This window comes from Marasmius oreades, chromosome 1, assembly GCF_018924745.1.
Source record: "Marasmius oreades isolate 03SP1 chromosome 1, whole genome shotgun sequence".
In the NCBI taxonomy this organism is placed as follows: Eukaryota; Fungi; Basidiomycota; class Agaricomycetes; order Agaricales; family Marasmiaceae; genus Marasmius; species Marasmius oreades.
The window spans coordinates 4,394,213-4,420,958 of record NC_057323.1 but is presented as its reverse complement, the minus strand read 5'-3'; the positions used below and the strand labels follow the sequence as shown (position 1 = coordinate 4,420,958).

At 48.4% G+C, this 26,746-nt stretch overlaps 11 protein-coding genes across 11 annotated transcripts; 4 read left to right on the top strand and 7 right to left on the bottom strand.

The window, feature by feature from the left end:
* The first annotated feature begins 667 nt into the window (after positions 1 to 667).
* HHP1 (casein kinase I) lies at positions 668 to 3,557 on the top strand. The gene is made up of 5 exons (XM_043147561.1): positions 668 to 774; positions 1,102 to 1,210; positions 1,265 to 1,539; positions 1,618 to 2,252; positions 2,311 to 3,557. Exons 2-5 carry the CDS (start codon positions 1,126 to 1,128, stop codon positions 2,402 to 2,404), a joined length of 1,089 nt encoding a protein of 362 aa, XP_043016271.1. The 5' UTR covers positions 668 to 774; positions 1,102 to 1,125; the 3' UTR covers positions 2,405 to 3,557.
* Positions 3,558 to 7,048, bottom strand: E1B28_001612 (uncharacterized protein). The gene is made up of 11 exons (XM_043147560.1): positions 6,740 to 7,048; positions 6,535 to 6,693; positions 6,021 to 6,478; positions 5,836 to 5,969; positions 5,608 to 5,786; positions 5,061 to 5,560; positions 4,916 to 5,013; positions 4,724 to 4,858; positions 4,423 to 4,667; positions 3,947 to 4,364; positions 3,558 to 3,886 (listed from the first exon to the last, which is right to left on the bottom strand). Exons 1-11 carry the CDS (start codon positions 6,980 to 6,982, stop codon positions 3,648 to 3,650), a joined length of 2,808 nt encoding a protein of 935 aa, XP_043016270.1. The 5' UTR covers positions 6,983 to 7,048; the 3' UTR covers positions 3,558 to 3,647.
* A 475-nt stretch (positions 7,049 to 7,523) lies between these two features.
* On the top strand, positions 7,524 to 7,871 carry E1B28_001611 (uncharacterized protein; the record flags this gene model as incomplete). The annotated part of the gene is made up of 3 exons (XM_043147559.1): positions 7,524 to 7,573; positions 7,627 to 7,691; positions 7,747 to 7,871. 3 exons carry the CDS (start codon positions 7,524 to 7,526, stop codon positions 7,869 to 7,871), a joined length of 240 nt encoding a protein of 79 aa, XP_043016269.1.
* Positions 7,872 to 8,111: 240 nt separating this feature from the next.
* E1B28_001610 (uncharacterized protein) lies at positions 8,112 to 9,568 on the top strand (the record flags this gene model as incomplete). Its single annotated transcript, XM_043147558.1, has 4 exons — positions 8,112 to 8,520; positions 8,569 to 8,830; positions 8,894 to 9,023; positions 9,080 to 9,568. The coding sequence occupies 4 exons, from the start codon at positions 8,112 to 8,114 to the stop codon at positions 9,566 to 9,568; spliced, it is 1,290 nt and encodes a 429-aa protein (XP_043016268.1).
* A 491-nt stretch (positions 9,569 to 10,059) lies between these two features.
* Positions 10,060 to 11,578, bottom strand: E1B28_001609 (uncharacterized protein). Its single transcript, XM_043147557.1, has 3 exons — positions 11,032 to 11,578; positions 10,839 to 10,968; positions 10,060 to 10,782 (listed from the first exon to the last, which is right to left on the bottom strand). The coding sequence occupies exons 1-3, from the start codon at positions 11,352 to 11,354 to the stop codon at positions 10,294 to 10,296; spliced, it is 942 nt and encodes a 313-aa protein (XP_043016267.1). The 5' UTR covers positions 11,355 to 11,578; the 3' UTR covers positions 10,060 to 10,293.
* Positions 11,579 to 11,682: 104 nt separating this feature from the next.
* E1B28_001608 (uncharacterized protein) lies at positions 11,683 to 13,070 on the bottom strand. Its single transcript, XM_043147556.1, has 5 exons — positions 12,842 to 13,070; positions 12,734 to 12,789; positions 12,624 to 12,678; positions 12,247 to 12,567; positions 11,683 to 12,191 (listed from the first exon to the last, which is right to left on the bottom strand). The coding sequence occupies exons 1-5, from the start codon at positions 13,047 to 13,049 to the stop codon at positions 11,983 to 11,985; spliced, it is 849 nt and encodes a 282-aa protein (XP_043016266.1). The 5' UTR covers positions 13,050 to 13,070; the 3' UTR covers positions 11,683 to 11,982.
* Positions 13,071 to 13,141: 71 nt separating this feature from the next.
* Positions 13,142 to 15,349, top strand: E1B28_001607 (uncharacterized protein). Its single transcript, XM_043147555.1, has 9 exons — positions 13,142 to 13,413; positions 13,464 to 13,648; positions 13,706 to 13,782; positions 13,833 to 14,034; positions 14,082 to 14,219; positions 14,275 to 14,712; positions 14,778 to 14,866; positions 14,932 to 15,138; positions 15,204 to 15,349. The coding sequence occupies exons 1-8, from the start codon at positions 13,158 to 13,160 to the stop codon at positions 15,098 to 15,100; spliced, it is 1,554 nt and encodes a 517-aa protein (XP_043016265.1). The 5' UTR covers positions 13,142 to 13,157; the 3' UTR covers positions 15,101 to 15,138; positions 15,204 to 15,349.
* Positions 15,350 to 15,478: 129 nt separating this feature from the next.
* On the bottom strand, positions 15,479 to 17,348 carry E1B28_001606 (uncharacterized protein; the record flags this gene model as incomplete). The annotated part of the gene is made up of 8 exons (XM_043147554.1): positions 15,479 to 16,033; positions 16,092 to 16,203; positions 16,271 to 16,411; positions 16,467 to 16,562; positions 16,619 to 16,718; positions 16,770 to 17,022; positions 17,076 to 17,174; positions 17,240 to 17,348. The coding sequence occupies 8 exons, from the start codon at positions 17,346 to 17,348 to the stop codon at positions 15,876 to 15,878; spliced, it is 1,068 nt and encodes a 355-aa protein (XP_043016264.1). The 3' UTR covers positions 15,479 to 15,875.
* Positions 17,349 to 18,357: 1,009 nt separating this feature from the next.
* Positions 18,358 to 21,913, bottom strand: E1B28_001605 (uncharacterized protein; the record flags this gene model as incomplete). The annotated part of the gene is made up of 4 exons (XM_043147553.1): positions 18,358 to 18,697; positions 18,758 to 20,716; positions 20,765 to 21,010; positions 21,063 to 21,913. The coding sequence occupies 4 exons, from the start codon at positions 21,911 to 21,913 to the stop codon at positions 18,358 to 18,360; spliced, it is 3,396 nt and encodes a 1,131-aa protein (XP_043016263.1).
* A 66-nt stretch (positions 21,914 to 21,979) lies between these two features.
* Positions 21,980 to 22,725, bottom strand: E1B28_001604 (uncharacterized protein). The gene is made up of 5 exons (XM_043147552.1): positions 22,692 to 22,725; positions 22,591 to 22,633; positions 22,513 to 22,536; positions 22,422 to 22,443; positions 21,980 to 22,364 (listed from the first exon to the last, which is right to left on the bottom strand). Exons 1-5 carry the CDS (start codon positions 22,692 to 22,694, stop codon positions 22,160 to 22,162), a joined length of 297 nt encoding a protein of 98 aa, XP_043016262.1. The 5' UTR covers positions 22,695 to 22,725; the 3' UTR covers positions 21,980 to 22,159.
* A 713-nt stretch (positions 22,726 to 23,438) lies between these two features.
* Positions 23,439 to 26,387, bottom strand: E1B28_001603 (uncharacterized protein; the record flags this gene model as incomplete). The annotated part of the gene is made up of 2 exons (XM_043147551.1): positions 23,439 to 25,151; positions 25,203 to 26,387. The coding sequence occupies 2 exons, from the start codon at positions 26,385 to 26,387 to the stop codon at positions 23,439 to 23,441; spliced, it is 2,898 nt and encodes a 965-aa protein (XP_043016261.1).
* Between the last annotated feature and the right edge of the window lie 359 nt (positions 26,388 to 26,746).

Genomic DNA, 26,746 nt, shown 5'->3' with positions numbered 1-26,746 from the left:
ACCTTGCGTTCGGAGGCCTCGTTTTGGTTGGTGCTCGGGTCTCATACCCCAATATATCTTGAAAACAGACTTGCACACGATGCGATCTATTGAATCCAAAGGAAACGGGTAAGTAAAGAAAAAGACACCGGGAAAATGTAATCAGCACATTATCAACGCGATTCAATCATTTGAGCGGCTTTCGAGGAATGTCGCCAACGAGGTGTGGGGAAAGTGAAGCTTGATACATCGAGGAATAATGCACGAGGGCAAGCTCCCGAAAGCGGTGGGGGTGGGCAATGAAAGCCACAGTGCTCTTCAGGCGCAGCTTGCTAGAGCGCCCATGGCTCTAAGATCGCTAAGATCGTTCCACAGTGCATAGCCCGCAGCTAAGTCCCCAAATCAACTAATTGCGGCAACCATCCATTGGATGCTACAACCTGCCACAATACATGATCAGGAGATGTCAGCAATCGTATGTCACCTTATATGGACAATCAGCCATGCAAAGAGGACTTTAGCATCCAAAAACCTGGATTTGAAGCAAATTGAGGCTCCAGCAGACTCTAGCATTAACCTGGAAAAGAGTACAATGAGTTTCATGGGGAAGAAAGCGGTGACAGACCGCAACCAGGCCCCAGAACAAAGGTGACTGAGAATTCAAACTCCGACGAGACTGATGCTTCAACAATGATTCGCACGCAGTTCCTCCTTTCCTCCTCCACTCACTCCTCATATCTGTAATTTCCTCATACTTTCTCTTCATTTCTCTATCAATTATCTCAATCCTACCCTGTAAGTTCATTTCTTCAATAATTTGCTGAATTTTCCCTCGCTTTTCTTCGGATCCCCCCTCTGGCAGCCTCGTTACTCCCTCGAGGTCACCTCACACATCGCTTGGGCATGTGGCATCTTCATCTGTCACTCGGGAAAGTTGGATTAAGTGTATGAGGCAGGATGGACGACGGCTCATGGGCCCTTTTTTCCCTTGGTGTTCGGTGTGGCAGAACTCATTACGTGTTCGGCATGGCCCTCCCTACAAAAGCCCAATGCTTCCCTTTCATTCGTGTTTACCCTTCACCCTCCTCTTCTCTTCCTCAATCTCACCTCATTCTTCTATAGTCACCTCTCGCTCTCATATTGTCGATGGCGGATAGCTCATCTCACAGACTAGACCTTCGTGTTGGTGGCAAGTACAGGCTGGGAAAGAAGATCGGGTCGGGCTCGTTCGGTGCGCCGAATTTGCCTCGTTAAATGGTCTTGATCTCACTCTTTATTACTTCAGGTGACATTTACTTGGGCGTCAACATCATCTCAGGGGAAGAAGTAGCCATCAAGCTCGAGTCGGTCAAAGCCAAACACCCTCAGCTCGAGTATGAATCCAAAGTGTACAAGACGCTCGCCGGCGGTGTTGGCGTTCCCTTCGTTCGTTGGTTCGGAACCGAATGCGACTACAATGCAATGGTCCTCGACCTACTCGGCCCCTCTTTGGAGGATCTATTTAATTTCTGCAATCGTAAATTTAGCTTGAAGACTGTCCTCCTCCTTGCGGACCAACTTGTGAGTCATCCACATGGTGCTGTGTTCCTTCACAGCCTTGTCCGGGCTTATGCTCATCTGTTATTGTTTCAAAATCAGATTTCTCGGATCGAATACATCCACTCTCGCAATTTCATCCATCGCGATATCAAACCTGACAACTTCTTGATGGGCATAGGAAAGCGTGGGAACCAAGTCAATGTCATCGATTTCGGTCTCGCGAAGAAGTTCAGAGACCCCAAGACGCACCTCCATATCCCTTACAGGGAGAACAAGAACCTGACCGGTACCGCTCGTTACACCTCTATCAATACTCACCTTGGTGTTGAGCAGGCTCGCCGCGACGATCTCGAGTCTCTTGCTTATGTCCTCATGTACTTTCTCCGCGGAGCTCTCCCATGGCAAGGTCTCAAGGCTGCTACTAAGAAGCAGAAGTACGACCGTATCATGGAGAAGAAGATGACCACTCCCACGGATCTACTGTGCCGAGGATTCCCCAATGAATTTGGAATCTTCCTCAACTACACCCGTGCCTTGCGCTTCGATGACAAGCCCGACTATTCGTATCTCCGTAAACTCTTCCGTGACCTCTTCGTCCGTGAAGGTTACCAATATGATTACGTCTTTGACTGGAGTGTTCAGCGAACTCAGGACGACCAAGGTGGTAGCAAGACAGCCACCGGCAGGCGTAAAGTTGTACAGGAGGAAGATGAACATCGTCAGAGCGACAGGATGTAGGTGTCAGTCGTCATCTTGCCTTGTTTCTTATGGGCTAATATCTCATATAATCAGGTTGCGCTCTCACACTCGCCAGGCTCAGCAAGCTGCTCCTGGTGCCGTTGGCCAGCAGAGAGGTGCACGTGCACGCGAAACTGAGCTGTGGTAAACAACGTTCCACCTCTTGGTCCTGGTTTTTCGCACTTCCGGGGTGTATGTTCTGGGCAATATGGGGGTGGAGGGAAGGTGTTAGGTTATTGCCCAGTCTAGGTCCGGTGTTAGCGTTGCTGTTTTCTTTTGCTGTTCAGGTTCAACAACCAGAGGAGGTCGGAGAAGGTCGAGGTCTAGAGGTTCAGTATGCTGTCAACCCTAAGAAATGGGCACGCCAAGGTTTTCCTGCACACAAAAAAAACAAAGGAGCTTGCCATTTTGTCAGTCTGAGTGTATGCCTCCTTTTCCCTAAACTCCTCCGACCAACCCAAACTTCATATTCATTGCTTGTCACCGCCGATCACATTCTTGATGTTGACGCTCAAGACGTCACCCTTACCGCTATCAATCCCTCTCCCAAATCGGCTTAACGTCTTGCAAATGAAGTCTCTTTTTAAACTTTATTTTTTCAACATACGGACGCTTTTTCTTTTCACGCTGGAAATAACGGTATACGTCCTGATCTTCGGAGAGGGATGGAATCTATCTAGCCGCCTCGTTTCCTTCTCCACATTCATATTATCATCATTCTTCATGCTGCCATTGTTCATCAGTCACTTTGCGCCCGTATCTCACTCCTGTAAAGTCTCGTTTTACCCCCATCCCCACCCTTCTTCTACACAATCCTGAAGTTGTGTGCTATACATCCTACAAACATCAAGGAACATTACATCACTTTCTGCCTTTTTTTTCTTTACGACCCGCATACTATCTAATATTTCCCCTTTTTCCATGTCGCTGGGTTCTGGACATCTTTTCCACCATTCCCCACCCCTCCTCTTCCCTTATCTATTTGGTCGCGCGCGATTTGTCAAAGGTCCTTTCACTCACCACCTCTGAGAAAGAGGGCGTGTGGGTGGGAGAGGGCTTCGCGGTTTCCAAGGTTCGGCAGGTTGATCGTTGATGGTTTTCGCACAGTTGGGTTCTACTTGTTAAGGGTGGTTGGGAGGGAAGTAGATCGTACATTTGTGTGATGGTTGGGAGGTTGGGGAGTTCTTGGTCGAGGAAGTGAAAAACATACTCATAGTCTACATAGATACATTCTTCACGCTTGTTTGAAGCCCAAATAAATCTCGATAGTTGTCGCTGTGTTATTCCGGTTTGCCAATTCAGATTTGGTTTCCACTGACTTCTACGCTGAATTAGAAATATCCCATTGCGATACAAGGAAAAAAAGCAAGTATCGATTGTATTTAGGGAAATCAACCACTAACGGCTGCCAAAACCAAATCGCAAACCTGTTGGCTTTCTGCCCGCGCAGCGAGCTCTAGTGTGACTCCCTGTCCTCTAGCAAACGTCATACGACACCGTACAAGAACCTTTCCACCTCCACCGATGACCAGCCCAGACATCTGGAGTGTATGGACTGACGTCGATTGAGGCACCTCAGAACCTCCCAGGGGCTCCATTTTGAGTACTTCGATGAGAGAATCGCAGGCAGCTGAAAGAAGTTCGAAGGTGAGCTATGATGAGATGATAGGACGACGATTTTCAAAGATACCTTTAAGATTCTCCATTGCGGATAGTGAGAAAGTTTCAGTAACGGTGTGCGCCGAGTGTAATCTGTCCCACTCAGACCCAAAGGTTGCGTATGATGGAATGATATAGTCGCCACCAGCACTGAGCTCGATTTCTTCCAAATTGTAGTCATCTGGATATCCTTCCTCCTCTGGCTCGCCAGTAGAAGGATCGACCTCCTTACTGATAAACTTGAGCGAACATGAGAACGATCCTAATGCATATTGTCCTGGATCGTCTCGCGAGAAGGAGACATACACAATACCCGGCGACGTCGACGCCGACACCGAAGGTGAGGGAATAATGAATTCTTCCGTCAAACCAGTGTCCTCGGATTGTGGCTGCATTATAACTTCCACACGCTCTAAAACCGTATCCGGTAAAGTATTTGACACATTGTACTGCGAACGAAATGCTCAATACAACAATACTGGAGAAATTCAACGCAATTTTGCTCACCTGGAAAACGACATGTTTCTTGAAGATATGTTTGACACATGTAACTTGATACTCTGTTTCGCTCTCAGTCAGCTGTACAGGCGGAGCACTGCTGTTGAGTACAGATCCGTATGATGCGAATTCTGGAACTTCAGCAAGCTGTTGAGCGTATTGTGATTGCCTCTCAGCTGCTGTAGGCGGCGGCGGTGTATCGGAGGTTTTCTTCGTGGAAGCAGGTACACCAATAGTCTCCAGAGTGCTGGGACCTAGATAGGCCGCGACTGCAATCAGCTTCTGAGGCACGTACATGTGGAGTACTTACGAGCTGCCTCTTGCGCAGCTTGAGCGCGGCTGATCTTAGGCACACTCGATAGATCTAGAGGTTGTCCTGCTGCTGCTGGATCCTTGATATAGGAGACCAACTTGGATTCCAAGGCAGACAAAGAGAAGACAGATTCTATCATCAATATCATTCAGTACACGCTGCTTCTGTGGTCGGAGAGCGAAGTAGTACCTTCTTTAAAGTAGACGTCACCTAGGGTTTTCTCCTTGAAGACTCGAAGGTAAAGAGCAGCACGGTCGCGAACTTCATCATCGACATCGTCCAAGCATCTAACATGTCGTTAGGGCAAGTGGCCAGAAACTTCGTAATCTTTTACCTGTTCAGTAACACAGCTATACTCTTTTGGAAGGTGAGGTCCGTCGTATTGACACCAAATTTGCCCAAACTTGCGACCGCTGCGGCTCGGACAGTAGCATTTTCCAGCACTACCCGATTGTATATAAATCGGATATATTTAGTAGGTTGAGGCGACTTGGGTCCTTCTAAACCCAACAAATGTAATATCCGGACAGAGAGTTTAGTAAATTCGCAGTCTTCAATGAACTCGCACAGGTGGGAGAGAGCTTGCTCTTTACAATCTCTAATGAACTTGATCATGTCGAACATAGCCTCGACAACAGCACGTTTGAAGTCGTAGCCACCTTCGTCGCGCAGGACGCCAGACAGGAAAGTAAGCATGGAGGTATGCTTCGAAGGGAACTTGAGACAGAGCGATCGAACAGCTTCGACAATGATGACTTTGAACTCGTCGCTAATTTCGGCCATAAAGCCTGTGATCTGCTTAATGAGACGGTCGACAGAGGCTTCGTTACCAGTCTACAGCAATTCAGAGCACGTCTCACTGGTAAGTCCGTATAGCGTACCTTAAGAAGTGTTGTGATCGCATAGGTAGCAACGCTCCTGTTAGGGTCAGCGATGAGGCTTTCCAAGTCGACGTTGCATATCGCTACGCTGGTGGGATGCTGAAGTGCAAGGGCGGCGAGGGTTCGTGTAGCAGCGAATTTGAGGACAGGTTTTGGTGAGGATAAGAATAACTGCAGGACTACAAGCTCATCAATATAGATTTGCTGCACGAAAGAAGATACATTTACCAGCTATCGATTTTGTGAGTTGAGCAGCAGTAACATGTCTCATCTCGCAGATCGCGCGAGCTGCCTCAAAATTGACCATATCGCTCTTGTGTCGCAGCCATCCTTCCAACAAATCGAGCATTTGTCTCTGAGTACTTCAGGAACATGGCTCAGCAGAGACGTCATAAAGTGTGCCAATAACATACTTGGGATCCTCTTCCATGACCTTCGCAGCATACCGAATTAACATACACAGCGCCATCGGACTCTTGAGAGAAGTGCCCGAGCCCGATTTCCCTCCACCCAATTGCTGAATCATCTTAGTAACAGCCATCCTATCTTGTTGACGAATAAGATAGAGCAGACCCAGCGCATGGTATTGAGGAATGTGGCTGGAGGAAGGAATGGTTTGAGGTCCACTCGTGGAAGACGAGTTGCCCCCGCCCCCAAAGAATCCGCCGCTACCTCCTGACGACGAGCCAAAAAAACTTGACGATGTCTTGGAGTCCACAGCTGTCTGTGCTTCGTTGACCCAACGTTTGACGACGTCTTTGGCAAAAGGGAAAAGGTGATATGAAGACAGGAGAGCAGATGAGGATATGGATGGATTTCGATCAACGATGGCGGACTTGAAGAATCGTTCTACATTTTGAGTCATTGACGGCTACATCAATAGATCAATAAGAACTCGTCCAAAGTGAACAGAATTTGTAGACGTACGTCGATAATACGGCAGAGAGCTCGAATGGCATTCGCTCGATAAACAACTTCAGAGTTTGGTTGTATGTCCTTCATGATACTAGCTGTGACCATAATAACATCCTCAGCAGTCGTTGCCAGCTCTTTTATCGCAAGGTAAACTGTTTGTCGCAACGCGGCCTATCATGTATCAGAAACACGTCGATAATGAGTTCAAACCACATACATTCTTATGCTGGAATAATTTAGTCGTTCCGAAGAATAAAGTCGTCGCTTCCTGTGTTCCAAATGTCTCTCCGACGTAAAGTAAGTAAACTATTCGTGTGAGTAGGGCCCTGCATTTCCGTGGACTGATGGGTGATTCGTTGAAAACGCGAGCTTCCTGGATGATTGTAGTTTTGTTGTTGTAGTACGAACTCAGCCCGCTCTCATCCTCCTTTTTGTTGAATGTAATGGCGAAGGACGCCATGATATCACGGCGAATATGGTGACCTGGTAGTGATGGGTGGACGTGGAAGGCGTTGTTTGGATCCACAGTCGCAAGTCAATATTTGGTTACGCAAACAAAGAGATCCCTAGACATCGACGACGACGTTACTCATGTTCTCGCCTCTCCGTCAATCTCTACAGCTTACGCAGATCGGCCAGCTCAACCTGGAGACAATCATCCTGCGCCTATGCAATGATTCAAGACAGGAGTCATTATACAGAGTCTTCAAGCAGAAACGCGAGTGGTACTCAGTTGGCAGTCTCATGTCAGCTTCCTGTAGAACCTCGATGTCATACCTCTACCTAGAACTCCATGTCAGTGGGAAAAAATGACCTAGGTCTTCGAGTTGCAAGCAACATACTGTTTCTCTTCTGGGCCGCCGTTTCAACATTTCAGGACTCTTCCTACGCTCACACAATCGTCAGCCTACAAGGTTCAATTTTGACTGCCTCTAGAAGATTGGCATTCGAGAAGCTCCAGGGCCAATATCTATTATTTTATTTGGCCGCGGCCGCCTACTATGACTGGGATGACCATTGTTGCGAGAGCTTGGGGAATTCATGTGAATGCGTTCGAACACCTTGAAGGAAGATATCTATATTATCTCTAACTTGCCTGTGTAGATTAGGATTAGCCGGAACGGTCAAATCGAAATGTAACCGGACGCCTGCTGTCGATCACTTCACCGGTATGTATGCTTGTATCTGTTTTCTCCATCGCTTCCTGATTCTCATTCCACAAAGGTGTTGGCGAACCTGAACCCGACGCCGAACCAGAAGTTCCCGCCTCGTCTTTGAACTCGAAGAAAAAGCAGAAGTTCATAGGAAGTGCTGTCAGCACACCCATCGCATCGTCCCCCTACACCTGATCCAGGGAAGAAGAAGAAGAAGGCGAAAAAGAAGAAAGAGCCCACGAGTGGATAACACACTCATCTGGTTGGCTATCAATCAATCTTTACTTCTTGTCTGCTAATAGCACCAGGAGCAACTATCAGTCTCTTCCATGATCATGTGGTGCGGGCGTGGCCTGTCGCAGCGGGGTATAGACCCTCCCGCTCAACAGCTTACCATTATGACCACAATATGACACTTTGCTGTTGAATCACTCCATGCAAACAGTCCTCGGCCGAGGACTTCGGCACTGCTGCTTATATTTCACCTTCCATGCGTTCAACTTTATACCTGTATCAGACTCCAACTTTACGAATTTGCTGTTTTCCGTTACTCAACACCGCTCCTTGACGAAACACTTATACGTTCACGAAACTCGAGTCAACGACATGTATTTCCCGTTCATGACATCGAGGTCCTCTAGATTGAGGAAACGAGAATTATCACCACGAGCAGGTGGAGGTGGAGGTGGTAGGGGGGGAGGGGGAGGGGGAGGGGGAAGAAGCGGGGGTTCTAGCGGAAGCTCTGGAGGTAGTTCTGGAGGGGGAAGAAGCGGGGGCTCTAGTGGAAGCTCTGGAGGTAGTTCTGGAGGGGGAAGAAGTGGGGGCTCTAGTGGAAGCTCTGGAGGTAGTTCTGGAGGGGGAAGAAGTGGGGGTTCTAGCGGAAGCTCTGGAGGTAGTTCTGGAGGGGGAATAAGCGGGGGCTCTAGTGGAAGCTCTGGAGGTAGTTCTGGAGGGGGAAGAAGTGGGGGTTCTAGCGGAAGCTCTGGAGGTGGTTCTGGAGGTGGAAGATCCTCACCAATCTCGACTGGAGGTACTCCTCGATCGGCAACCCCTTTTGGTGCAGGTGGAGGTCCTGTTACGAAGATTCCCTCAGGTCAACTGTTTTCTGGACGTGACGTTGGTGGTGGAACGCGGAGTCAAGTCTATGGAACGAGGTGCGTTGGTTATATTCCTTCCTTTCCCTGTATCGGTATTTACCTACATCCACCGCTTCACAGCCAGTATGGGAGCGGTTATCCTGGCATAGCAGGCCGTGGCGTCGCTAATCGAGGGTTCCCATTTTTCTTCTGGCCGCTCGCCTGGGGAGGTCTAGGTGTAGGCGGAGCTGCGTACTTGCACAATAATGAGGTCCGTAGTTTACCTGAGCTTCTGGCACTGGTTTCCTGAATTACTCGTCTATACAGTACGGCAGTCCGGACAATTCGAGTCGTCCAGGAGGTCGCATGATGACCGCTACGTTTGCCTCTTCCACCTCCAACACTACATTCCACCTGGTTGCAGATGATGAGACTGTGGTAGACCTTATTGAAGATGTTAGGAACGGATGTTCCTCGCGAAACCTTGCCGCAGACAAGTCTTCGACGAGCCCAAGTTCATACAACGACACAGATCCGAGTTCACCAAAGCCCGAGAGTGCAATCCAGTACTACCGCGCGAGCAGCGTCGCTCTGACGTTGGATGGATACAATAATTCTGCTGCGTTGTCGGGGACTGAAGGGCAACCGGACACTCCCCTTCCCTCGAACATCGATACCACGCTCAAAGATTGTCTGAACCAGACAATTGGAGATGCTGTGCCATTAATTGGGGGGGCCGATGTACGGTGGGCAGCTCCGAACATTGGCATGCTCGCATTGATTTGGGTATTCCTTCATCTGACCACGACTGTCTAGTCTTTAATTCCAGTTATTCGTCATTATCTTATTCTTACTCCCATCGTTTGTACAGGATGGATTGATTTATGTCGGTTCAGTTCTGTTAATGACTACATGTAGCTCTCTTCACGATACACGATCGTTACTCAAGTAGTGTTCAGCACTTCGACTTTATTTGATTCCAACCTACTAGTACCATCTTAAATATGGATGGATGTCCTGAGTTACGTCTTGCTGAATTGCCTTCGATCCATGGTAAAAAAAATGAGTTCCGACTGCTCCACATTTTGTCCGAGTCGTGTTGGTAGCTCGAGTTATGCGTTTTCCTCTGCCATCAAGATTGGCATTTCGGATGCTCCAGGCCCAATATCTTTTCTTTTATTGGCCGCGGCCTCCTGCATTCTTAGTAGTAAGACTGGGATGAGTGACAATTGTTGAGAGCTTGGGGAATTCATAGGGAATTCATACGGATATTTGCATTCAAATGTTTTGAAAGATATCTATATTGTCTCTATCTTGCATTTTCAGAGCACTCTAAATCGGACATCCATCCATATTTAAGATGGTACTAGTAGGTTGGAATCAAATAAAGTCGAAGTGCTGAACACTACTTGAGTAACGATCGTGTATCGTGAAGAGAGCTACATGTAGTCATTAACAGAACTGAACCGACATAAATCAATCCATCCTGTACAAACGATGGGAGTAAGAATAAGATAATGACGAATAACTGGAATTAAAGACTAGACAGTCGTGGTCAGATGAAGGAATACCCAAATCAATGCGAGCATGCCAATGTTCGGAGCTGCCCACCGTACATCGGCCCCCCCAATTAATGGCACAGCATCTCCAATTGTCTGGTTCAGACAATCTTTGAGCGTGGTATCGATGTTCGAGGGAAGGGGAGTGTCCGGTTGCCCTTCAGTCCCCGACAACGCAGCAGAATTATTGTATCCATCCAACGTCAGAGCGACGCTGCTCGCGCGGTAGTACTGGATTGCACTCTCGGGCTTTGGTGAACTCGGATCTGTGTCGTTGTATGAACTTGGGCTCGTCGAAGACTTGTCTGCGGCAAGGTTTCGCGAGGAACATCCGTTCCTAACATCTTCAATAAGGTCTACCACAGTCTCATCATCTGCAACCAGGTGGAATGTAGTGTTGGAGGTGGAAGAGGCAAACGTAGCGGTCATCATGCGACCTCCTGGACGACTCGAATTGTCCGGACTGCCGTACTGTATAGACGAGTAATTCAGGAAACCAGTGCCAGAAGCTCAGGTAAACTACGGACCTCATTATTGTGCAAGTACGCAGCTCCGCCTACACCTAGACCTCCCCAGGCGAGCGGCCAGAAGAAAAATGGGAACCCTCGATTAGCGACGCCACGGCCTGCTATGCCAGGATAACCGCTCCCATACTGGCTGTGAAGCGGTGGATGTAGGTAAATACCGATACAGGGAAAGGAAGGAATATAACCAACGCACCTCGTTCCATAGACTTGACTCCGCGTTCCACCACCAACGTCACGTCCAGAAAACAGTTGACCTGAGGGAATCTTCGTAACAGGACCTCCACCTGCACCAAAAGGGGTTGCCGATCGAGGAGTACCTCCAGTCGAGATTGGTGAGGATCTCCCAGATCCAGAACTACCACCAGAGCTTCCACCAGAGCTTCCACCAGAGCCCCCGCTTCTTCCCCCTCCCCCCCCACCACCACCCCCTCTACCACCACCACCTCCACCTGCTCGTGGTGATAATTCTCGTTTCCCCAATCTAGGGGACCTCGATGTGATGAATGGAACATACATGTCGTTGACTCGTGTTTCGTGAACGTATTAGTTTTTCGTCAAGGAGCAGTTTTGAGTAACAGAAAACAGCAAATTCGTGAAGTTGGGGTCTGGAAGTAATTAACTTATGAACGCATGGAATATGCTTCCGGAGCGTGGGAAGACAGTGAGCAGTGCCGAAGGACACAGAGCCTTGGAGTGATTCTACAGCAAAGTGTCCATATTGCGGCACTGTGGACGTCCTGGTAAGCTGTTCAAAACCAAGACTTTGGATCCACCTCAGGTGGACCCAACACGACAAACTCCCTATGAACGTACGGGCAGCATTTTTCACAGCCTAGGTGAAATCGGTCAACATCAATTTCTAAAGGACAATCTCGTTAAGGATAATGAAAGCCGCTTCAACTGTTTTTCCCGTCGAAACACGCGCCGACCTTCGCTGTTCCGCCAAGTTGTCAAATACAGATAATGCCCTCATCCCAACAGCCCAAATACGCGGTACTTCTGAATTTGCGGGCTGAGCGGGAGATGGTTCATCTACTGATGCGACGGGCCGCGCCCGCACCAGATGGACGTCACTCCCGATGCTATTAGTAGACAAGTACAAGTAAAGAGCGAATGATACTCGATAGCCAACCAGATGAGCGTGTTATCCAATCGTGGACTCTTTCTTCTTTTTCGCCTTCTTTTTCTTCTTCTTCCCTGGATCAGGTGCTCCGTCTGAAGGTGCAGGTGTAGATGCGGGAGACGATATGACGGGTGTGCTGACGGCACTACCCGTGAACCTCTGCTTTTTCTTCAAGTTCAAAGATGAGGCGGGAACATCTGGTTCGGCATCGGATTCAGGTTCACCAACACCTTTGTGGAACGAGAATCAGGAAGCGATGGAAAAAACAGATATAAACATACGTACCGGCGAAGTGATCGACAGCAGGTCTTTTGCGTTTTGTGGTGTTGGTGGCTCGAGTTGATGCGTTTCCCTCTGCCATCTCATTCCCATACACTTGCAGATCTTCTTCCTCCTCGTCACCTTCCTTCCCCTCCTTCAACCGTTGCTCATACTCTGCCCGTTCACGCATTTTAGAAGTGACTTTAACTGGGACAGCAGCCGGTGCAGGAGTCGAGGTCGGATATTCAGTTTCACTTGGAGTAGGAACATTGGATGTTGAAGTTACTTGCGATATGGCATGTTGTATGAAGCGAGTGGCTGCAGCCTTGTCTACCTGCGTAGTACCTGTAAGAGGTCAAGTCAGATCGAACGCAGAGGTATCTGAAATGGTTGAACAATACGTTGAGGAGGATTCTCAGCGTTCTTTATCTTTCCGAAGTAACTTTTGACTCTTTCCTGGGGAGAGACTGCAAAGTAAGACCAAGATACCGCTACAAAAAAGCATACACACCAATTCTGCTATGACGGGGTGAGTCTTCGGATCTATCCCCCTCGTTTTAAGATAAACTAGACAGACTTCAGTTCCTCCACTAAAGATCAACATAGGTAAATCACATACTGAAAACAAGATCATAGACGACGTATGGTATATCCGTTAGCAATTTTGCTTGCTGAAGCGGCTCAAGTGAGAGTAGAGTCTCTGGAAGAGTTTGCGAGAGTAGAGGTTGAAGATGATCCTCAAGTTCGTCCAGTGAAGAGGAGAGAACTGCTAGTCGAGACTTGGTTTTGCGCGTTTCATTTGCAGAAGTCGCGGCGCTGCTCATCATGGCCACGGCGAAGGAACTGGCGTGCCGGTGCCCGAGATGTCCGTCCACTTGGCCCCACGGTCTGAAGTCAATGTTACGTTACACAACTTGTTCTTACTTCGACACGACATGCGGTCTGCGTTATTCCTGTCGCTAGCGTCAGTCAGCCTTGCCTTCCAACTACCTTTCACAGTTCCATTCTTCAAGTCTACAAAAACTATCCCGAGAGATGATTCGGTCCCAGAACATGGTACCCCGAGAATTGCAATCATTGGTGCAGGAGCTGGAGGAAGCTCCGCTGCATTCTGGATAGCCAAAGCTAAAGAAAGATTCGGTGTCGACGTTGAGATTGACGTATACGAGAAGGAATCTTATGTCGGAGGCCGTATGTTCTGCTTGGTTGTATGTGGACGCTGACGGTGATGAATTATACAGGAAGCACGACTGTTCAACCTTACGACGATCCTAGTCTACCACCTGTGGAATTAGGAGCCTCGATTTTTGTGAAAGCTAACAAGAACTTGTGGAGAGCAACCCAGGACTTTAATCTAACCCTCAAAGGTTTCGAGGATGAGTATGGGGACACCGGAATCTGGAATGGTGAAAAGCTTTTGTTCACTGTCAGTTACGTTTTGTGATTCATGTTCTGTCGTACTCACAGTTTCCCACGGGCTTAGATGGGGAGTAGCTGGTGGGATACAGCCAAAATGTTCTTCAGATACGGTATAAATGCACCAAGACGCACCGATTCAATGTCAGTCTCCACGCACTTGGTTCGAATTAATCTATTGATATGTCGCTTAGCGTCAAATCCATGATACAAGATTATCTTCACCTCTACTCGCAGGACGCACCAAAATGGGATAATATTAACACTTTAGCCACGACCTTAGGCTTTTTGGATATGACTGCAAACACCACCGCAAACTTCTTCGAAGCTAAGGGGGTAGCTGCAAATTTTGTCCGTGAAATCATAGAGGCTGCAACGCGCGTCAATTACGGCCAGGTTGTTACACTAACTTTGTTTGGCGCGTTCTAACTGCTTATGTGCAGAACACTGACAGTATCCACGCATTGGAGGGCGCGTGCTCCCTTGCTACTACAGGTGCAGCTCAGGTATCAGAAGGAAACTATCAAATCTTCCAGCGATTTTTGAATTATTCTCAAGCAACTGTGCATCTGAATACCCAAGTACGCACAATCCATCCACTGTATCATCTACCCGTTCTTACAAGATCTGTTTTAGGTCACCCGAATTACTTCGAGGCCGTCGTCTCTCGGGCCATGGATTGTGCACAGCGACCAAGGATCAATGGCATACAAAGGGATCATTCTTGCAGCACCTTTCCATTATACGAACATAGAATTTCCGCCCTCAATTGCATCTCAAGTCCCGAAACAACCTTACGTTCACCTACACGTCACTCTTCTCTCTACGAAATCACCCTCTGTCAATCCTGAATACCTTTCTTTACCTCTTTCTTCCAAAGTACCCCCGACGCTTCTAACAACCTTCCAAAACGCTCGTGAAGGTGGTAAAGCACCCGAGTTCAACTCTTTGTCTTACCACGGAAAGATCAAAGAAGACGAACGGGCTGTCAAGATCTTCTCTGAGGAGAGGATCTCTGATGAGTGGTTGAAAAGAGTTTTCAACGGTCAAGTTGGATGGGTATATCGCAAGGAGGTATGCACAACGATTATTACCTCCAATTTTGAGAGAATCGTTCTGCTTACATCTTGGCTTTTCAGTGGGATGCTTATCCCAAGCTTCCTCCAACCACGGTTTTCCCTCCAGTCAAATTGGACACGGGCTTCTATTATGTGAATGCGTTTGAGCCGTGAGTGCCAATTCGGTCATGGCTGACCGCAAGTGTGAAAGTTTATCGATATCACCCCCCCCCAGATTCATCTCGACTATGGAGACTGAGACCATTGCATCCCGTAACGTCGTTGATCTGCTCTTGAACGAAGAGTTCAAATCTAGTATCTGTGGACCAAGGATCTCTGGTTCAGAAACTCGGGGTGAGAAGACGGTAGACGATGAGGACTTTGTTTATGGCTGGGATTGTTGATCAACGCTTGATTTCGAGCTGCTTTACTATTCTTCCTGGTAACCATATTTTCTTTCGTCTATGATACCATTCCGACAATCTATCACTCCAACGTGTGGCCTAGGGAGATTTTTCAACACTTATGTTATTGTACGTAGTTCAAGCCACAAAGTCGATAACTCACACCATGAGATGCAAAAAGCGTCATTCCAAGATTTATTTACTTATTTATGCATTGTTATTGTTCGAAAATTAACTTTTTCAATCGAAGTAGGTTTGAGTGAGGATGTCCAGAGTGTCCGACACTCCCCTAGACAATTAATTAGGCAACTCGACGGGAGGTTTAGGCGGAGGACGTGGACGGTCGTTACACCGATCCTAAAGGAAAAACGTCGGGGTGTTTGAAACAACCTTCTCACGTTGAGGAGGCTGACTGAAGATTTGTTCACCTACATGAAGACTTGTTCACCTACATACTTAGGACGAAAGGAATCACCCTGGTTCTCTTTATCTAACGTTCGTAGCTTCCTTTGGCCAGCTCGCCCTCAGTGATCGGAATCAAATTTCCGCCATAGGGTTCAACGTATGTCCCTTTGGAGATTCCGGACCTGGACGACAAATTTAAGATTACAACGAGATTCAGAGTCTCTCATAACCACTTGTGCGTGGAAGAGTTCAACCGAGAAATGGTACAGCATAGGGAAGGGGCGAATCCTTCAACTATTCTCAATCGCGTCTAAACTTGAGATGGCCCCATGCTTGGATTCGCTGGTCGTTTCCCGTTGGTATAGCCGTGCTAAGGTAGAGCGCCATTCGACATATGTGTAACACCTTCCATGTCCTTCAGCTCTACGGTCCACCATATAGGTTTCGAGGTCTTGATCCAAACATCTTGATTAGGGACTAGATGGTTTGACGTCGAGACTAGTCCATCGAAAGATGAAGGATGATCCGCTGTGTGATCAGAATAATGAGGATCGAAGGGTATATTCGATAATCCAAGTAATCTCACTCAAGTTCCACCTCAGACCGGAAGTAGAGAGCACTGTAGAATCAATACCAACGGGTAGAAGTCCACATGTGGGTCCCAGCGAAGTATGGTCAATTCGTATATGATGTTCGCCCTTTCAAATTAAAAAGAAATATAGAGTTCAGTAACGAAGATAATCGACTATTCGGTCGTGGACATACCTCGTCGAGAACCCAGCCAACGTTATCGTCTGTTATGGCCAGAACCCTTCTGCGTTTCTTTCGCAACTTGTGTAGGAAGGATAAGAGATGAATTGTTTGGTCCAATCGACCGGCTAAACCACCTAAGAGGATAATCTCATACTGTTGGGCAAGACTGAGCATCATTCACCCAACAATAATAGGGGAAAAATCACACCTGTTGACCGTCTACCCTCTCCTTGTCCTCTACAGCATTAATGCACTTCATAAGGTCCGTGGAATCCTGGTCAGAATCTTTGATAACTGGTACACCCTGGAATATGTATTAGGCCTTCACAAAAAAAGACATGCAGTCTCGGTCCACTTGACTTGTGAAGCATAATAATGTTGAATGTCACATCTCAGGGAGTCTAAATCACCCTTGATCAAGTCCGGGATCAACTTGGCTCGTGTCTCTGCCGAAGATAACCTAAGTATTCCCTGGATAAGTGAGAGGCACGATAAGAGCTGAACCACTCACTCATGCCACCCATTCGACCTACTCTTGCACGCTGTCACATCATACAGTCGATTTGCACCACCATCTGCGCAGCAATGCCAATGCGTCGACCTCCACACACGGTCGAGGAGGGAGAATGAAAAGGGCTGGTTGAGAATGATGAGAACTCTGTGAGAAGCAGAGTCGCGAGAGGCAAGGAAGTCAACGTCCCAATTCGTGACCATAGAAGCCAAATATAATTGGAGTTGCGTGGTGTCGGGTGTGAATTGCTTGACTAAGGCACAGTTTTTTTATATACGGCGGCACGAGCTCACACTAATGACTTACACAGACATGGCCTTAATGGTGCTATACTAGCACTCTGAACTGGAGTTCTTGAAAAGCATCGAAGACTGCAAATGACATGGATTTTCGGCTGTTTTTTGACTTTTACATCACAGGCTCATTTTGTCATTAGCAGTCGTTAGCAGCTTGCACATGTCGTAAATGACATAGAGCTGGCGGTTTTTCGGCTTTAAGCCGGACAACGTCGGGAGGGTTCTGCTCATTTTCTGGTGCTGAACTAGACTTTGGATGTCTGGGAGCCTTGGAGGAGAACATGTCGAAAGATCTTTAAGAACCTCACTTCCAATTGCTTATCGCAGACCAGATGAAAGGAAAGGCTGAGGAGGACGCGGTGAATGTAGCGATGTGAATAATGCTAATTCTGGAGCTATAGTCTGCGCGAGCTTGCCCGGCTATGGATAACCTAAGTAGGATGTTTCAAGACTCTTGTCTACGCGAGAGACAACTGTCAACTTGTTCTAGATCCATATTTACCTGCAGTCCCATTAACATGAAGGCCGAGAGAGTAAAAACCATTGAACCTTGAAAAGCGGAGCAATTCATTCACGCAGTGTTACTTCGCTATAAGGAATCCATTCATTGAGGGTAAGACTATGTACTGATAAACTATTCTACTTGCTCGAATACAGCGGAAGACACCGCGAAAAAGAAACAATACAAAACACGGAGAGGAATGAAAACACAAACAGTTAACCAAGATGGTGCGAGAAAGGCCCAGATGAAAAAGACTAACATCAAACAACAGTAAACGAAGACCCTAGGAGAACAATTGACGACGGGGAAGAAAAGAAGGAGTATGAGAGGAACTGTAATGAATGTGGGTAAGCCGGGATTGGCAGAAGAGATGAAGATGGCAAAGGAATGTATGATTATATTATCAGTCTAAGAAGATGAATTGAAAGAAAGGAACGTGATGATCGCGGTAAAGAGTATCAAAAAAGGTAATAGAGAGTGTGGGTACCCCAGGACGAGTTGTAGGAGTAGATATATCGTCTATTGCGCCCTAGGGCTCATTGCGTCGTCGTGGTGTGTCTTTGTCATGAAAGTCGTAAGAGAGATGGCGTGAATGGGCGTAAGGTGGTATGAATCCTAGAAATACATTTACGTTTGACTTGGTGAAAACTGTTGAATAATGATATGGGTGTTGAATGCAATGCATCAGATGGGTGCGAGGCTGGTACAGAGAATAAAACGCGTAGTAGAGTCTGCATGCGTGTAGCGGGGAAACAGGGATATGGTTCGTGTTCGAGGTCGGACGAGGCGTTCAGGCCGCTGAAGACGGTGGAGAGGCTGACGTGGGTGTCTTATTGTTGTCTGATAGAGGACTCTTTCTCCAAGACTTGACCGCCTCGTAGACCCTTATAGTCCTCACATGGGTCAAATCCTCCTTCGCATATACTCCCCCTGCCAGCACTTGCGGGAGCGTAGGCGTCACGGTGGCATCAGTGCAGGTGCTACTGCTATCTGACATCATGTGCGAATTCGGTTGCCGCGACGGTACTTCAATATTGGTCTTGGGTGTAATCAGCGAAGTCAGTAAGTCAGGCACATCCATGTTCGTCTCGGGTAGGGTTTCAGGCCACTTGAGTCGTTTTCGGCGGCAACTATCAAGGGGCAAGTAAGTCACCACACAGCTAAGGATCGATAAGTTCATGGACACTCACCATTCATACTCCCACATGGCGTCTTCAAACTCTTCATCGCTAACGACTCTCTCACCATTCTCATCGACGTAGCCGCTAACCCACTCTGCCAAAGCTGGCTTACATCCAAGTACGTCATGTATGCTCTTGCATGCATGCATCTCCAGTTCAGCAGCAGACATTGGGATCAGCGTGGATGGCCATAATAATAACCCGGGAGACTGCTTGCATTTGTTGGCATCCTCTGTAGGAGATGCCAGATTCGAGGAGGATGACGAGGCGGATGGCGAGTTTGACGTGCTCCTCGACTCTGCAGCAGCATTTGCCAACGCAGTGTAGGTAATCCCTAATCTGAGCGCAGCCTTGGCTGAAAGGCCAGGAGGAAGACTCAGAGATGCCGCGGAGTCGTTGCTATTTCTCGGAGTAGGCTCGGTGAGAGCTCTTGCCCTCTGATGATGTTTCTCCTTCTTGTCTCTGTCAATCGTCATTCCAAAAACTTTCTGCTTATCCTTCTCGCTATCGTTCTCGAGCTCGTCACTCCACCTCACCGTGCCCTTTTTCTCCTTCTTCACCTCACTGAGACTCATCTCGGCCTCAAGGTAAGATTGGAACTCCTCGGGGGCCAACATCAAATGCATAGAACGCACTCGTCCCGCTTTGTCCGCACCAAACACCTGCTGCATCGCGCTAGCAAGGAACGTACATGGTTCAGGGTCAACGCCGTACTTGTTCAGGAGCATGTCATTAAAGACTGTCTCGATCTCTCGAGAGTGCGCAGTCTGAGTCTGCCAATACTCCTCCTCGACACCATGCTGGACGGAGGGTGTGCACGCACCATCCCCGTTGTCTTCTGGAAAGAAGTCTTCGTCGTCCTCATCATCATCCGGCGAGGAGACAAAGCCACTTTTGTGAAGTGCAATTTCTGACACAGAGCCAGTGTCTATTTCTTCCTCACATTGCGGAGGTGGTGAAGGCAATGGCCTGGTGGGTCTCGCCGGGCGGGTTACTTCCACGTAGTCCACAACTGACGAGGGAGCTGTAGAAGCTGTGGATGCCGTCGAACACACGGAGAACGACCACTCGGATGAGTTGATCGTCGAACTGCTGGAAATCCTACTGGGGTTGGTTTCGCCCGACTCTTCGGAAGAGGAGGAATCGAGTCCTTCTGGAATATCGTACTCGTATAGCGTATTATTCCAAAGCGAAAAGTTGAGCCTATCCTTCCATTTCTCCGCATTCATACTCATCGGGCGGGCATTAGGCCGAGGGCCCAGCAGGCTAGGGCTTGGGACATATCCGCCTTCGACAGGAATCTTAACCTCGACTTCCTGTCCATAGTCTTCCTCTTCCTCCGAAGAGGAATTCTCTGGGGAAGGTGTGTGAGGCTCGCTCTCTAGCTCTGTTTCACTATCGGACACTGGACTAAGGGAAGGGAGTTCGGCTCTGACCCCCTGGTCTTCTTCAATACCCAGTCGCTTCCTCCACGTCTCCGCTGACATACTCAGTGGCCTGACATTAGGCCTCGGCCCCAAGGGTAGCGAGGAACAGCGCCTCCGAATTTCCGGCGCCACTGGAGCAACAACATCCGCGTTCGCATCGCCATCAATGACATGGTTCCCCGCGGCGTTATTACCGAAGCTGTGTATATCGTGATTTTCTGTTTCAAACCCACGTTCTTCATTATGCCGGGGAGGGGAAGGAACATAATCCAAGGTGGAGAAAGACGGCGAACGTTTGTGATGGGGGTTTTGGGAGGCATCGAAAGTAGAGGCAGGGACAGAATCATGATGTGCCTTGCGTTGATCTGCATACGGGAAGGTCAGCTGGTCGTCTATGACTTCTAGTCGGCCTCCCCGCGTCAACACTCGCTGGACTTCCTTAAGAACGAATTCCCACTTCTCGTACGGAATAGCAAGTGAAGCGTTGGCAATGCGGACGTAATCGAACGATTGGGGCGGAAACGGGAGCGCATAATGCAGACTAGAACGAATTCGTCAATGTATAAACTAGTAAATTGAAACCACGTACAAGTTACCCCGGACGAATGTTATGTTCTCGTTCTCGAACACCTGAGGTAGTGCGACATCAACGAGATCGAAACCGACTATTTTGGTATTGGGCCATTGGACCGCGGCTTGAAGAACCCAGTGGCCTTGTCCGCATGCCAGATCCAGAGCACACCTGGGAATCGTTTCTCCTATCATCGTGTAGTCGTGAAAACTGGGTGAACCGTTGGGGTTGATTCGTCTGAGTAGTAGATTGAAATGTCGATCGCTATGAGACGTGTCAATCACGTCAAACGGGGGGCCGTTTGGAAGTAACTCACTTGTTCAAGGACATATGTTCGTACGACTGCATATAGACCGCATCGTCTCCATACGGGTGCATCTTCATATTGTTCTGAATGTGCCATCTGTCCTTGGTAATGTATTTCGTCGCAAAATGCGCATCCCGATGCTCGACGGCGTACGCGTAGGCTCCGACATTCTCGTCGCATTCCTCGTCATTGGGAACTACTGGTATCACCAGTGGTACCGGCTTCTCTTCATGATATGTGGATAATAATTCTGCCGTTGAAACAGAATATACGTGTAAACGGGGAATCGGTGAAGGGGGAGATATGAAAGTCGGTGGCGGACCTGAGCCGGCGAGCTTGAGAAGTCGAGCCACTGAACGCTTCTTCTTGAGCGGTTTCTCCTTGCAAGTTGACGACGACGACCTGGATAACGAGAATTTGGAACTGGACAAAATACCGTCACCGTCCTCGACATTCAGAACATGCTCCATCCTCTTCTCCTTCTCCTTTCCTTTCCCCCTTCTCTTCTCTTCTTTCAGCTTCTCCTTCTCCTTCTTCAATCCAATGAACCCCATCGTAGACACGGGTCTATGTAAGGAGTGAACTGACTTTGGTATTTGGAAATGGGAACTGACGCGGTGAAGTTTTCCTGAATGCTGTGCGGCCGAATCGTGCTCAGGAGGTAACTCTGCTGAAGGCGGTGGTGTTAAAAGTTGAGCTTGAGAGAACGTCTGATAATGTGATCTTCTCCTCAGTGCTTTGGGTGGCGAAGGGATGAACAAATGGGAGCTGTCCGCTGAACTTGGGGGGGTTGGTATTAAAGTTGCCGGAAAACGGATGTGGCCATTACATGTGGCATGGTCGAGAGTGGCGCTGGCCATTGTGCCCCGTTCTCAACGAATAATGGGGGATAACAATGAGTTCAGGGAGGGGACGGTCAGAAAGGGAGTTGAATAGCGTGCTCTAAGCGGGGGGTTATAATAGGACAACATGGCTTGATGGATCTAAGTACTAATACGTCGTAACAACCAATACTATTCCAGCATTCCATCAATCATCCTCTTTCCGAGGCGGTGGCCCACACGGCTGCAACATCCGCTGGCATTTAGCAGGGCAGACAGCGAAAATCAAACAGAATAGCAAAAATGGGAAAGTTTTTTCCCCGGATTATCAGTCCCTAGTAGAAAAACGGAGAAAAGAGCACTGACCTCAGTCATCTCGAATTTTATACGGCCGATAGATTCACCATCCGCTATAGCCAGATACGAGGTCAAAGTAGAGTGGCCTACTATAGACGATAGCGTATCTCTATGCTGATGGGTAAGCCAGTCGCTTGAAAGGCCCTCTCATGTCAGTCAGCTACACAACAACCCGCACCAGAGGACTCACTATTTTGTCAAGTCGGCATGCCCTGTGATATACCGGTTGATCGAAGAACAGCTGTGAGTCAGGGAAACGAAACTCGATTTACATTACTAACCCGTTCCAGTGTACCGAGCATGCACTACACTTAACAGGTTCAGTTCAGGTTCAGGTTCGGGGGCGCTGTGTTACGCACGGTGCTCTAGCTGAGTGTTTGCTGTGTATCTCAGCTCAGAAGACTGTAACCATCAGAATAACGACTATCAGAACAAGTCAAGAAACGGGAATCATGCTTACCATGGTTGTGGCACAAGTGTGCGTTTGACGAACGTGACGTGTTTCATCTTACCTGTTCCAAATAAATAATTCCCGCGCCACCTCCGAGAGCTTGTCAACGCCGCCGCGACGGCGTCGGTGCAGGGCGTAGCACTGTTCACATCATCAGCGAGTCAGCTATCTTCCTTCCTTACACCGGAGAAGGCAAAACCAACGCACGGTTTACATCTGCGAAGGGTCGCACAGGCTGTCCCTTTATGGGGCCAATCAATCCGCAACCCTTGCGAGTATCTTGGTGTGATGCCATAAAGTGTGGGGGTTAGCCACAATTCGATTATACATATGTATCCGACTGCCGGCCTGTATATGATTTGTATTCTTGAACGATCCTGGTTCTTCGATTCACCCCGATACCAACCCGATACGGTTCCTTTGGTCCAGAAACTACTGGGCACATACAGTACATACAGCACTGAGTGGAGCCAACACAGGAATTCCGGTGGAGTTTAGGTGGAGTTCCTCGCGCACTCTTATCTACGTTTTCGCCTGTCGTGCTGTCGTTGATAGATGTAGTATCTCTGTAGGTTTAGATACAAGCAGAAGGTTCGATAGTAGACATATAGAGAAATGTAGTAGGGTTCGTTCAAGTTCGTGAAGGTACAAGTCCGCGAGAAGTATGATACAAAATGTACAGGGGTTACAACAAGTTGGAAAAACAAAAACAAAAACCCAACGAGGACAGCTTCGAGATACAAATAAATACATGGCTTACATTATTGTACAACCATCGTTTCCGTTCATTTCAAGGTGGTTCGGAGAGTTTGTCCCGCTCCCAGAACGAGATCTCCTCCCGCTAGGGGACCACCATCTCATACCACCTCTTCCACTACCATTCCGTCGCGACGATGACCCGGCGAGCTCAGTTTCCGAGTCTGTTAATTCAGAATTATTGCTAGCGTTCGCCTTCCTTCTCCTGCTTCGTTTCTCCCTAGCAGCCGACACAGCATCAACGTTCTGCCACGAATAAAATGTTTTCAACACTACCCGCGTCTCGTCCATCTCGTCCTGACCATTAGCGGTTTTCATGATATCCTCCTTCTCCTTATCTTTCTCCCGCTGCCTAACCTCAGCGTCAGAATTGTCGGCATCAGCAGAAGACCGCGTTACAAAATCTCTGGCATCGAAAAATCTAAGTTTCCTTGCCTCCCACGATCTCCAGCCTGCTCTTGGACGAGTTTCGCTAATTAGATCCCTCACGATGGTTTCTCTCACCGACCGGCAGTCAACAGCAACAATGACTGCATTCTTAATTCCTCGTTTCCGACTAGCGTCGACAAACTCCTTGACCACATCAGATCCAATTCGGGTATTGTCTAGCTCAAGGGCCTTTAGACGAGGGCACCGTCGGATGAGGTTGATCAACGCGTCGTCAGTGAGGCGGGCAGCATAGGAAAGAATAAGATGTTCAAGAGCATGTCCTGGCTCCACAACAGCCCCGTTCTGTTGCCCAATACGACCACTGTCGTCGTCGTTCTCTTGCAGCACAGGGTCCTCGACGCCAGGCGTTAAAACGGCCAATAAACCATCTGTAATCTCGGATGTGTCCTCCAAATCCAACTTCCTCACCATCGGCGTTGTCTCCAACAACTTGATTAGTCCCTCTTCCTTCAAGTCTTCTCCGATACCTCCGATTTCGAATATCTCCAGATCTGGGACAGCACCCGCCAAGTGCATGCAAGCACCATCGGTGAGGAGGGTGCAACCGGATAAGGAGAGGTGACGGAGCCTCGTGACCCGTCTTTGAGTCCTGAAGCCATCAGTCAAATATTCAATGGAAGGTTGGTCGTCGACCGCCTGCACAAAACTTTCAATCGCTGTATTGTGCATTTGTCTCGCGTCAGTGAGATCGAGGACCTCCAGGTTGGGCACGGCCCCCGCCAACGTCGCCATCATCCTGTCTGAAATGTTCTTGAGACCTCCCAAATTCATTTCCTTTAGATATGGCCAGTCGTGAGCGCACAACATGCGTCTGACACCCTCCGCGTCTACATGTGAACAACGGCTGACGTCCAAAGAGACGAGTTTAGGGCAATACATGGCAAGGATATCGCAAGTAGTGTTAGTTACCACCGCAAGGCCTTTAACGCAGAGTCGTTCAAGAACGGGAGACCGAACAAGTAAGTGGTGTAGCGAGCGCGTACTAAGAGAGCAACAGCCACGAAGATTGATGGCTGTTAACCTGGTAAATGTGTTGGGGATTGAGTCAAGAGTGGGTGTGATAGTAATCAGTTTGTCCGTGATATCTAACAGAGTACTAGCATTGAGATGAGTGTGTCCTGAGAGATCCAGAATGGTGGCGAATTGGCCACCGGCATTCGCGATGCGCAACAAAAGGCTCTTCGGAAAAGCGGGGAAAGAACGCAGACCTAGCGTGGCCCATAGTTGACCGTCAAAAACGAGAGCTTGCCAGCTCTTTGACACCTAATGCGATTTTCAGGAAGGCTCTACACCTGGAAAAAGGTATACACTGACTTGGCTCAACTTCACCAGTTGCTTGATAGCTCTATCTTTCCCGACCCATCGATTCTTGGGAGAGGCAGCTTTAAGTGCGGTCCAATTACCATCGTCGATCACCCTCTGATACTCCCGTTCGTACAATTCCACGAGACAAGCCAAAACTTTCAATTTCAGCTCTCGCGGCAACTTCTCGTCGAAGGAGTTTCTCGTCACCGCGATAGGCAGAGGTATCGAAACAGGTAAGAACAGGTCTGGTGAGGTAGAAGAAATGATGTCCAAGATTGAAACGGGATATGGAGACGAATAAGAACGTCCTTTAGTCCTCAGTTGGCCATGATAACCCGTCGCCTCAACGAGGAAAGCTTCATTGTTCGTTACAGAATCGACTAAACCAATTTCCAACAGCTTGGGTGCAGAAATCAAATAAGAGTCCAATGAAGATCGTGAAGGGTCCACAGCCTTCTTGCTCAAGAGTTTACGGGTCAGGGTGTTCGAAGGAGATGACCCTAGTTTCAGCTTGAGTTTGGTCATGGAAGGTACTGTTATATTGGAGCGGGATCTTGGGTGAGCTATGGGGCGTCGACGAAAGAATTGTGGATGTGTTGGCGACGCTTTCGTGATTGAAGTTGTCGCCTGGGGTGGGGATGTTATGGCCACATTTGATTCTGACGTACAGGATGGAACAGGGTACGATAATGAGAGGCCTGATGAAGCCGGAGCCTGATCAAACTTGGTAACAATGGGCGGAAACGTCAACGGTGTAATCGCTGGGACTAATTCATCCTCTGCCGGACTCGCTCTCTCTTTTCCCTTTCGACCAGGACTCGAACCGGCTAACAAACTGTGGTCAGATTCTGGCGTCGAGTTCTGCCAAACTGAAGTGAAGGAGCCCAACGTGAAAGTGAGTGAGGATGGTGTTGGAGATGAACTCGTAGCAATGGGAGTTCCGGGTGGTTCATGATAGCTAGAGGAAATCGACCAAGAAGGGGACATCGAGAGACCGTGATCATCGAGAGCGCTGGAGCGCACCGTTATTGGAACAGGACTCGATCCTGCCTTTCCTTTCCCCTTCTCCATATCGATACTAGATTCACCAACCTCCGTGGGCATCGAGGAGGAAAGAGATCCAAAATCGCTCGCAGACTCAAAAGCGTCGAAAAACAGGAGAGGATCGTCATCGATAGCATGCGTTGAACTCATGGTGGAAGAATGCTTGTAACCATGCGAGATAGGAAGAGCAGCTCACTAGAAGATGAAGATGAGAATGAAATGAAATGATTCGACTGTCGATAAGAATTGAATATCCTACAGAGCTCGGCCTGAGGCAACCCAGTGGAGCGTGTCATCAGTATGGACAACTTTATTACTAAGCAGGTTTCCATTCTGGGCGTGTAGGGCAAAGATAGGGGACGTCCACTGGTCCAAGTTCGTCGGCTAGGCTCTAACTAGTGCAGGAGAGATACACGGAATACGGAAAGCATCCTTCAAGTATTACGGAAATCCGTACAAAGTCCTTCGCCGGAGCGTTCACTCAGCTCACCATATCCAGCACCTTATCC